At 45.7% G+C, this 11,870-nt stretch overlaps 1 protein-coding gene and 1 non-coding gene across 4 annotated transcripts in view; one reads left to right on the top strand and one right to left on the bottom strand.

The window, feature by feature from the left end:
- Positions 1-6,035: 6,035 nt before the first annotated feature.
- The window catches only part of LOC122542238 (ras-related C3 botulinum toxin substrate 1-like), a 28,138-nt gene continuing 22,303 nt past the window's right edge, over positions 6,036-11,870 (bottom strand). For all 3 annotated transcript variants that reach the window (XM_043679765.1, XM_043679767.1, XM_043679768.1), the window contains 2 exons: positions 7,519-7,678; positions 6,036-6,843 (listed from right to left, as the gene is read on the bottom strand). In XM_043679765.1, the coding sequence (XP_043535700.1) occupies positions 6,716-6,843; positions 7,519-7,678 (288 nt within the window). In that variant the 3' untranslated portion in view covers positions 6,036-6,715. The remainder of the gene's footprint in view (positions 6,844-7,518; positions 7,679-11,870) is intronic.
- Positions 11,074-11,155, top strand: trnal-aag. The gene has a single exon. It is a non-coding gene; the product is annotated as a tRNA-Leu (tRNA).

Raw genomic sequence — 11,870 nt, 5'->3', positions numbered from 1 at the left:
TACAACTGCAATATTTGACCTCAGGACTCCGGAACTCAATTCCTCTACCAATAAAAGCCAGTACGCCATATGCCTTCCTCACCGCACTATTTACCTGGGTGGCAACTTTCAGAGATCTGTGTACATGGACACCAAGATCCCTCTGCTCATCCACACTACCAAGTATCCGACCATTAGCACAGTACCCCATCTTTTTGTTACTCTTACCAAAGTGAATCACCTCACACTTACCTACATTGAACTCCATTTGCCACCTTTCTGCCCAGATCTGCAGCTTATCTATATCCCACTGTAACCTGACACATCCTTCCTCACTGTCAACAAGCCATTCAGTTCAAGGGCAATTAGTAGTGGGTAACAAATGTTGACCTTGCCAGCCACACCCTCTGGAATAAATCCACAGAGGCCTGTACACTGTCACCCTTAATCACACATGAATAGTCCTTGACTTTAGTACTGCCTCTTTAGACAGTTCTGACACTGCTCTGTGAGCCGGGGCTCTCTGACTGGACCAGATTACCAGCCCCAATCATGGTACTCATATTCAATGACATCCAACTAGCTGACCTCATTACAACATGATTCATTCCTGATGACGGTCTCACACCCAAAACGTCGACTCTCCTGCTTCTCGGATGCTGCCTAACCTGCTGTGCTTTTCCAGCGCCACACTCTCGACTCTGATCTCCAGCATCTGCAGCCCTCACTTACTCCACTTTTACAATCACTACCCTCTCATTCCTTGACAGCTTTAAAAAAAAAGCCTTGAATTTTTGTCCCAGCTCCATTCCCCAGCAAGAGGGTCGCCAATCAATGAGGGCGCTTTGTTTGTGTTATTGGATGATCTCATTAAAGACCGTCTCTGGACCAATATTTGGAAAGTTGATCAGCAAAGTTGGGAAATGACTATGTCATGTAATAGTTGAAAAAACTCTGGGGAGAAGGAATTCATGTAATATAAAAATGCCAAGGGCACATACTCCGACAATAAAAGCTTTGTTGCGGTTCAGAGTACTGTGCATCTACCTGATTTGAAGTAGCTCACATGACTATCCCCATGGCAACAGTATAACTCAGAAGTGCCTCTTGAAAGAGCTTGATATTGAAAACTCTTGCATTTGTGTTGAACCTGTTGTAAACTGAAATATCCCAAGGCATGGTTATTGAATCTGTTTTGTTTCTCCTGAGTCACCTCAGATGAGGAGATATTAGGACAGACCACCAAAATCCTGGTCAAAGAGGCAGGTTTTTGGGAATTTCTCTAAGAAGGAGAAGGTGGAAGACAGACAATGAGGCTTGAAAAGGAAACTCTGTGCTGAGGGCCCAGGCAGCTAAAGATATGGCTCCCAACAGTAAACTGTTTAAAGATGACTTGACAAGAGGCCAGAACTGGGATGGCAGAGGGTGGGGTTTAAGCAAGGCCACAGATGGATATAAAAGCAAGAACAATTTGCAATCAAAAATTGCTGTAGAAACTCAGCAGGTTAGATTAGATTAGATTACTTACAGTGTGGAAACAGGCCCTCCAGCCCAACAAGTCCACACCGACCCTCCAAAGAGTAACCCACCCAGGCCCATTCCCCTACATCTACCCCTTCACCTAACACTACGGGCAATTTAGCATGGCCAATTCACCTAACCTCCATATTTTTGGGCTGCTAATAGGATTCTCTGGGCTTGAGATTTCGACACTGGTTTTTCTTCACAGATGTTGCCAGATCTGCCAAGTTTCTCCAGTAATTTCTGTTTTTGTTTCTGCTTCCCAGAAGGTGCAACTCATTGTTTACTTTCCATTTTAAAACCAGCACCTTTCACAACTTACAAACGTGCAGAGCCTTTTCCAACTGGCGAAGTATTTACAGAGGCTAGTCACTGGTGAGACATAGCAGCCAATTGTGCTCATTCTCACAAACAAGCGGTGTGATAACGATTAGATAAACTGTCTACAGTGTCACTAGTTGAGGGGTACATTTTTGGTCAGTAAAATCACCACAGTCCCAGAGATCTCATTAGAGAGAGAGAGAGATGGCTGCTTTTAACCTGAGGGTCACTGCACCTCAGGTGAGGTGAAAGGTTAAGAAGCTGGCATTTCACAGTGCCCTCAGTTGATACAGGAATTGAATCCAAGCCACTCTGCGTCAAAAGCCAGTCATCCAGCCAAATGAGCTAACCGACTCCACAACAAGTGCTCTGTGTGAGGCCAGTATACCGAGGATAATTCTCCTATTTCCTGTTAAATTAGTGGCGATGGAAATCTTTACATCCACCTGAAGAAGTAGACAGGGCCTTAGTTTAACATTTTATTTGAAAGCCGACCCCTCCCTCAGCGTGTGTCCCTCACCATGATTGCGTTCTCATGACCTGAGCGTCTATGCTCAGATACATCGTCCATCAGCTACAATTTGTACTTACCTGTCCCTGGGGTTGATTTTAGTTTGTCCTGCCCAGTTTCTGGAAGGGAGAGGGGGCAAGGGTGGGACAATGGGAAACAAGTGGATCAACCCTCTCCAATCCATCCCAAACCCCGCAAAACGTGGTTTAATACAACTAAATTATTGGGGACTCATTACTGTTTTACCTGACACTCAGATGAGAAACAACAGTTTCCTTCTAAGCAGAGAAAATAGGAGCAGGAGTAGGCCATTCAGCCCCTCAAGCCTGCACTCCATTCAGTATGATCATGGCTGATTGTCCAACTCAGTACCCTATACCCAATTTGCCCCATAACCATTAATCCCCTTAACCCTAAGAATTATATCTAACTCTTTCTTGAAATCATTCAATGTTTTGTCTTCAAATGCTTCCTGTGGCAGTGAACATGTCAAAATCATTGAGGATAGTTATTCCAGCCAGAGCCTGAAGAGATCTATAGTGATGCATGTTTTAAATTTTTTGATAGGTTTCCTCATGTGCGATAAGAAAGAGAGAACTTACTGAATGTCACAGTGCCTTCCTTCTCTCAGTTCCCTCACCTTTGGCCACCTCCCTCTCCTTGACCTCCAACCCCTTGCATCATAAAGTTGACAAGTAGTCTGTAATCGAAGCCCCATCGGATCTCCCTGTCACGGTTCCCAAACTCGCCAACTGTTCACTAGGCCCCGGAATAAAAACATAACCAAATGGTCTTGTTTCCCTTCATTTCCTCATTCCTTTGCTGGCCCAGATACACTGTGCCATGGATATAGTCCTCCATCTACCATCATTACTGTATACTGCAGGAAAAAGGCACATTTTTCATCTTGTTCTCATCTGAACAATCCACAAGAATGCCATTGCAAAATGGAACAGCATTGTACACTGACATACAATGTTCTCTTTTGCATTAGTATTCTTGTCAATTGTCCTAATGCGTGCAGGGCGACAAACCTCAATAACATGTGTCTTTTTCAGCAAAATTCAAGTCCCATGCCACCAAAACACTTTACTTGTTATGTTTCGTGATTAATAAGCTCACTCTTTGAAAGCTTGCTTAAAATGACTCCCTTGAAAATATAAGCTCATTTGGTTCAGGAACATAGGAACGGAAAAAGGCCATTCAGCCCCTCAAGCCTGTAAAGCCATTCAATGAGACCATGCTTGATGTTCCTGCCTTTGGCCCCTATCCCTTAATACCTTTGCTTTAAAAAAAAGTATCTATCGCAGATTTAAAATAAACAACTGATCCAGCATCCACTGCAGTCCGTGAAAGAGAGCTCCAAACATCTCCCGCCCTTTGTGTGTGCAGCTTCCCTATATCTCTCCTGAACAGTCTGGCCCTAATTCTCATTCTATGCCCCTCATTCTTGAATTCCCAAATAGTTTATCTTTATCTACCCTGTCTTTTCCTATTTATATCTTGACGACTTCCATCAGATCACCGCTTGACCTTTTAAATTCTGGAGATAAAAGGCTTAAATTCTCCTCATAACTCAACCCCTGAAGTCCAGATATCATGTTTGTAAGCGTATATTATATTCCCTCTGAGGACACTATATCCTTCCTAGGTGTAGTGCCCAGATTTGCTCACAGTGCTCCAAATGGGGTCTAACCAGGGATTTGTACACCTGCAGCATAACGTCTACACCCTAGTAGTCCAGTTCTCTACATATGAGGGACAGCATTCCATTAGCTTTCTAGATTATTTTCTGCGCCTGTTCATAGCATTTTAAAGAGGGTTTGATATAGGGAGAGGCTGAACAGGCTAGGGCTTTTCTCCCCCAGAGGCTGAGGGGTGATCTTATAGAGGTTTATAAAATCATAAGGGCTTGGATAGGTTGAATAGCCAAGGTCTTTTCCCCAGGGTAGGGGAGTCCAAAACTAGGGGGCATAGGTTTAACATTAGTGGGGAAAGATTTAAAAGGGACCTAAGGGGCAACATTTTTCACACAGAATGGCGTGTGGGTGGAATGAGCTGCCAGAGGAAGTGGTGGAGGCTGGTACAATTACAACATTTAAAAGGCATCTGGATGGTATACGAATAGGAAGGGTTTGGAGGGATATGGGCCAAATGCTGGAAAATGGGACTAGATTAATTTAGGATCCCTGTTTGGTATGGACAAGTGGGACCGAAGGGTCTGTTTCTGTGCTGCACAACTCTATGACTTACAATTCTATCTATACATCTCAGTCCCCAAAATACTTTTGGACATTCATTATTATTGAACTTCAAACCAACTTGAAAATCCCCTGATATATCCTTGCTCGATTCAAATGGGTAACCTAATCCATGAATGCCATTTGCCACAGTTTTGTCCATTCACTGAGTCTATCAATATCCCTTTGAAGTTTTCTGCCATCATCTACATTGTCAGGGGAAAGGGTATCCACAAGGGAGTGGGTCTGCTTTTCAGTGAACCCTATGGCAACCAACTGAGGGGGTGAGTAAAGAAGACGGGACAGTTCACCTCTCCTCACCCAGTCTGCATATGCCAACTGGAACTGCCCAGAGTCTGGCCATAACATTATTATTGAGCCACAGAGTCATAGAGATGTACAGTACAGAAACAGATCCTTCGGTCCAACTCATTGATGCCGACCAGATTTCCTAAATTGATCTATCTCATTTCCCGGTATTTGCCCATATCCCTCTAAACCCTTCCTATTCATATTCCCATCCAGATGCCTTTGAAATGCTGTAATTGTACCAGCTTCCACCACTTCCCCTGGCAGCTCGTTCCATACACACACCACCCTCTGGATGAAAAAGTTGGCCCTTTGGTCTCTTTTATATCTTCCCCCTCACCCTAAACCTCTGCCCTCAACTTTTGGACTCCCCTACTCTGGGAAAAAAGACCTTGCCTAATCACTCTATCCATGTCCCTCATGATTTTAAAAACTTCTATTATAAAATGTATAATAAATAATAGTGTTATCTTGAAGGCAGTTCTTAACTTTGCCCTTCCCCCAACGATCCTGTCTTGAACACAAGCTCATAGTCTGGCTTTGTGATGAGAAGGTCTACACTGGCTACCAAGAGAGGACTCATCTCCAGGGCAGCCATACTTGACGCAGAGTGGCACCTCCTCAAGGGATAAACTCTATCTGCAGGCTCGCATTCCAGGAAAAAACAAATTTGGGTCAACAGACAAAATTCATGTGGCCTGACCATCTTACGCAAGAAGCTTTCTCAGTCTAAAGACAGGCTCAGTGCAGATATGATACATGCTACCCTGCAGTTCCTTCCTCTCACTGTTAGAGGGTGACAAAGTGCTTTGTAAATGAGCTATTGACCATTGTTGCCTGGAGCCCTGAGCATTTCACGTACTCTCCGCCCAGCACAGCAGCATTGCATTCCCTTTAGCCAAATTAGACAATGTACAAACATAACGGATGTTTGGCTCTGCCAGCAATTGTTATAACTCAAAGTACAGCATAGTCCCAGCCAGTCAAAGTGCACTAATGAATTGCTAAATTGTCCTATAACATGAGTCTAGCAATGTAGGTATCCAAATGGAAATGCTGTGGCATAAAGCAGAATTCTCAGAAAATGTGAACAAAGTAAATTTGAATTTGTCCAAGTCAATGGAACGACTGATCAAAAATTTTTTTTTGCTCTGTAAACTTTATTTCGAGAAACAGCAGGTAAGTGAATAAAATGCTCAACCATTAGCAATCAAGGTAAAACATTAATTCGGAATTTGAGAAGGATCACACAACACAGGTTTGTTGAATATTTTTTGCCTGCTTCAGTGGGGTCACTGACTATGCGGGTTCGTACAGAAATGTTATACCTATCAGGTTTAGTGGAGTCATTGGCAGAGAGATCGAATGCATTGTCCAACTGCTCTCTATACCATAGCTTTTTCCTACCTGTTTACCATTGAACTTTGAACCACAAGCCTCAGTGCCATTGAGAAAAAGAAAGCTTAATGTGCCTTTCCCCAACAGAATTTAATGCCTCGTTCCCTTCCAGCGTGGCCAATGGCACTGTCAGTGATCTTGTGTGACAGGAACATTAGTGAAAATGACTAGAGACTGGAGGCAAATTCGACAGTAACTTTGAAAAGGGATTGGACAAGGGGAGAATATTGCTGAACAATGGGGCAGAGAAAGGCGGGGTGGGGGGTGGGGTTGTGGTACTAATTGAAGAGCGCATAGTCTCCTTCACAGCTGTACGCAGGGAGAAAAGTCGACAACGAAAATTCCAATCGATTCCAAACTCTATTGTGGTCACTCCATGTCTCAGAAAAGGCCAGAGATTTGACCCATCCAAAAAAAGAACCTTTTGATATTTATTCTACAGAATACAGCAGGGTATCCTTCTCTTCTGCACAGGTTGGAAGATCACAGCTCGAATAGCCTCATCAAATATTGTCTTTAGGCCCTTCTGTTTGTAGGCCGAGCTTTCAATAAACTTTGCAGCTCCTGTGCAAATTGAAAATAAGAAAGAAACATTTTTCAGTGCTTGTCTTTTGTTTTTTTTTATCAGGTTCTCCTCATGCACTTCAGGAAGTCTTTCCTGTAATGGACAGACGGACAGTCGTGAGCCTGAGGCCTACATGTCCATGATATGGATGGCAGATGGTCAAGTTAGGCCCATTCACTTGGAGGGCGGCAGAGAGGATGGCCTATTGGTATAATCACGACACAATTAATCCACAACAGGCCCTGGTAATGCTATGAGGCCCTGCGTTTTGTTATTTTTAATCAACCTATTCAGACATACTACGACAGGGATTTTAATCAAAATATCCAGGGATATTGTGACACACCTCTGGTGCAGGTGTGATGTGAACTGAGGCCTCCTACGTCAGAGGTATGGACACCATCATTGCACCACAGGATCCCCCAGGGATCTGGGTTTGAATCCTGCAATGGTAGATGGGGAAATTTGAATTCAATATTTATTGTAAAATTCTGGAATTAAGAGTCTAATGATTGACTCCAGTATCATCCTTCACCAACTAGCTTTCTAGAGTGGAATACTCTGTTTGCAGATAACCACAAAGCACACCATGGTCTTATTATCACTTAGGAGACTGCCAATGGTCAAGTTGGTGTACAAGGACGGTGCTCTCCTCCAGCAAGAACATCACTTACCAATCTCCTTTGCTATCTGTAAACCTTCCTCATGGGTAATAGGGACTTGGTTCCTCTCTTTCAGTTTCTCGATGGTTTCTTTGTCATCGCGTAAATCAAGCTTGGTGCCCACGAGGATGATGGGAGCATTGGGGCAGTGCCGCTTGACTTCAGGGTACCACTACATGAGGAGAAAGGGGAAAGAAAAATGGGAAAATTGCTAACTCATTGGGAAAATTGCTAACTCATGGCTTACACTATCATAGCAATTTTCATAGCTGTCATGACAACGGATCATCATGCTGCATTACTTACAAGGAATTGAACTTTTACCTACAACTTGTGCCTTTTGAAAAGAAAGAAATAGATGTCAAAAGGGGGCTGAGGCTATAAATTCAATTGTTTGCTAAAAGCCTCAATGTGGGTTACACTGAATCCAAAGAGGAAGCATGGAATAGCCAATGGACTAAAGTGTGTTCGGGAGGGACACAGCTGAGAATTTTCACTAGACACCCCTTCACCCTCTTCAGGCATGACATTCTATGATTGGGACATGACAGATGAGGGGGAATCACTTTATGGATAGGGTCCTGGAGATCCTGTGGATGGAGTAGTGTCGAGTTTATCCCAGGACCAGCAGAGAATGCCACGCCATCAGACCTTGTCAGCGTGGTTTTGCCACCTAGATCATTGTGGCCTCAGGCCACTGTGGGAATGCCAGGCCAAGTGGGCTGAGAAGTGGCAGATGGAGTTTAATTCAGATAAATGCAAGGTGCTGCATTTTGGGAACCCTCCTGCACACATTGGACAAACACTGACCCATCTAACGAACTTGAGCTATAGCTTTCCCAATCAATATCAGGAAAGTTAAAGTCCCCCATAACAAGTACCCTATTACTTTCACCCTTCTCTTGAATCATCCTCACAATCCTTTCTTCTACGTTTCTAGGACTATTAGGAGGCCTGTAAAAAACTCCTAACAGGGTGAGCTCACCTTTCCTATTCCTAACCTCAGCCCAAACTGCCTCAGATGGCGAGTCATCTTCCATCGTCCTTTCCACAGCTGTAATACTATCTTTGACAAGCAATGCCACACCTCACGCAATGCCACACACATATAAAAGCAACTTTTTCACACAGAGGGTGGTACGTGTGTGGAATGAGCTGCCAGACGAAATGGTGGAGGCTGGTACAATTGCAACATTTCAAAGGCATTTGGATGGGTATATGAATAGGAAGGTTTTAGAGAGATATGGACCAGGTGCTGGTAGGTGGGACTAGATTGGGTTGGGATATCTGGTCGGCATGGATGGGTTGGACTGAAGGGTCTGTTTCCATGACTCTATGACCTTCTCTACTCCACCAGGATAAGTGCCATTATCTGTTCTCTGCTCCCCCACACCCAGTCCTTCTCAACCACGGTACCCACCTTCCATCAAAAGTTGTATTCTACCACTCTCGCTATTGCCTCCAACATTTTCCCTCACTTGCTCTCACCCACCCAACCCTCGCCCACAAAACACTAACCCTGCATGCCCCCTTTGCTGCCTACTTACCATCACAGGACGACTGACCACCTTTCCAACACCTGCATCAGCACTACCCAGCTTTTCCAGCCACTGCCATCTCACTCAATCCCTCCCTTTATTTAGTTCCAGTGGAAAACAGGGTAGAAAGAGCCAAGACAGATGCTAGACTGATTGGCTTTCAGCTCCTCGGCCTCTGTGAGGAAAGGCACCCAGCTCCAACCATTCCAATGGCCAACTGACAATGCGGATGCTTCTGGACTGATATCAGAGTCTGCCCCTTAACTTACTGCCCCCTTAACCTGAAGGTTGACTCTCTTGAGATGGATGTAGACCTGCTGACAGTAATGGCAAGCTTCCTGGCTTTGTGTCTGTGCTAAATGGTAAGGCAAGACAAAAGGAATGCCACTCTGAAGAGCTTATGCTCGAAACATTGATTCTCCTGCTCCTCGGTTGCTGCCTGACCAGCTGTTCTTTTCCAGTGCCACACTCTCGTCTCTGATCTCCAGCATCTGCAGTCCTCACTTTCTCTTGGAAAGAATGTCAGCCTGGTGGGAGGGCAAAGGACAGACAGACCAGGTAGGGATGGCGTGAGCGTCAGGTAGGCCCAAGGAGAGTGAGTGTCCAGACAGCGAGCAAATAAACAGGAGATGCAGCCTGGCTCAGTCCACGAGCTGGGCACCTGATCCTGTGTGCAGGGTGACCTCGCTGGTTTCAGAGTTTATTTGCCAGTCGTTGGCATTCTCCAGAGGGCAGCTGTAAACTGCAGAAGCATCCTGTAGATCAGAAAGACTCCCTGACCCATTAGATTGGCAGGCATCAGTTGCCAGGGCCCATAGACACAGCTCACGTGTGGGTGGAGTGTGGAGACGTTGTAGCCGGGTGCCTGAGATGACAGCTCGGAGGAGCAAGTGGCGAGTTGGAGTCACAAGATTCCCACTTCGACTTTCACGTTGGGAATTGTTGCCATCTAGTTTCCTCACTGCTGGCAGTCGGAGAGGAAGCTGCATGTGCATGAGGAGAGATTTGCACTTATTAAGATTGACAACAAGTGATAAGCCCAGTAACTAGGAAACTTGGAGCACCCTGCAGAGAATCTGGCCTCAACAGCGACAATCTGTCGATGGTGTGATGAGCTACTCCTGATGTCAAGAGAGACCTCGCCCAATTTCTCACCCACTTCTCCCAGACTTCTCGGCGTAGTACACATCATGCAGGCCCCGGTAAGATTCCATTTGAAGTCAATCCCTGGTTTGCTGAAAACAAGTCATAAAGCCACTGTTGATGGAAACTGGCCAAATGTCTTTCAGCTCGTGACAGAATCAAGAATCTCCAATCAACTATTCAACTGCCAAGACTAGTGCCATCAGAATCTCCCAGCTGAAAGGGTGTAAAGTTTTACAAACTTTTTGTGTCAGACAAGCCAAAGTGTATGCTCCACTTACTTTAATTTTTCGACTCACCTCTCATTTCCCAGTGACTGCAGAATTCCTTCCAGAGACACATTGCCTTTTCTGTCAATTGTGAGGCATCACAGACACAAGACAAACAGAGAACGTGGAGATCTCAGCAGATCCATGAACAGAGAAAGAGAGTTAAGGTTTTGAATTCAATGTGACTCTTCTTCCTCTTCTCTCCAGCAATCTCAGCATTTGTTTCAGATTTCCATCATCCCCACAGTATTTTGCGTTCACCACAGGCATGATCCTCATTGTATGGCCAACTGAAGAAAAGGATCAGCAGCAACGACTGGACAGGGCCTCTATAGACATTGCAAAAGCCTCAGTCTCTGTCAATTTTGTAAGCTTATGGTGTAACTTCTTGGCAGTTCTCAAATCTCATCCAACACCTACTTCACGATGACATGCAAGCTGTGATTCTCATCAATGGAACCACCAGAGGATCATAACTGAGTGAAGACTGGGTTCAAAAAAAGGTGAGTGCAGTGATTGTAATGAGGTCAGCCATGCAGTATGAGTTCCCTGATTGGGGCTGTTAAACTGGTCCAATTAGGGTTCCCCGGCTGACAGATAAGAACAGGAGTGTGGCTGGCAGTGTGGCCGACCGGTCTAAGGCGCTGGATTAAGGCTCCAGTCTCGACAGAGGCGTGGGTTCGAATCCCACCGCTGCCATTACTGCTGATCAGCTCCAACTATGCAGCTTGTTAAAGCGCTGTTTCGATCCCCGCTGTTTGAGCAGGGCAGCGGTAGACGTCCAGTACGTGGCCACCACCATCCAACGCCTTAAAATGGCGGTGCTCGGACCTGACGTGGTGCACCAGTTGGAGGACGCTCAGGTGTGCGGTGGGATCCCGTCCGCGCTCACCCCAGCCCGGACGGAATTTCACATTGGCCCCAAGGTCCCGTACTTCCTGCGGGAGCCTGTGCCCCACAACCTGAGCCGCCTCCGAAATTTTAATTTTGTTTCTTTCAAAGACATAAAAAAGAGGGCCCTGTATAGACTGCTGCTGCACACCGTCCACCTCTACTCCCTCATCCACCGTCCGGACACGCCTTGGCGTGCCCATTTGCCACCGGGCAGTGGGGATCCCCAGTGGAGGGCTCTCTACGCGGGAGTCCTCCCCCTTTCTCTCGGGGATCTGGGGTGGAGGGTGCTGCACACAGCGGTCCCCTGCAACCGCAGATTGCGGTGGTTCACGGACTCCCAGCCCAACTGCTTGTTCTGTGGCGCTGTGGAGTCCGTGGACCACGTGTATATTGGGTGTGGGCGTTTGCACTCCCTTTTTGATTTTCTTAAAAACCTTCTCCTCTGTTTTTGGCTGCACTTCAGTCCCACGCTCCTGATCTTTGGGCACCCGGTACGGAGGAAGGAGGGCAGATCTGAAGA

This window comes from Chiloscyllium plagiosum, chromosome 39, assembly GCF_004010195.1.
Source record: "Chiloscyllium plagiosum isolate BGI_BamShark_2017 chromosome 39, ASM401019v2, whole genome shotgun sequence".
In the NCBI taxonomy this organism is placed as follows: Eukaryota; Metazoa; Chordata; class Chondrichthyes; order Orectolobiformes; family Hemiscylliidae; genus Chiloscyllium; species Chiloscyllium plagiosum.
Note: the sequence above shows the minus strand (reverse complement) of the source record. Positions and strands in the feature narration are given on the sequence as shown.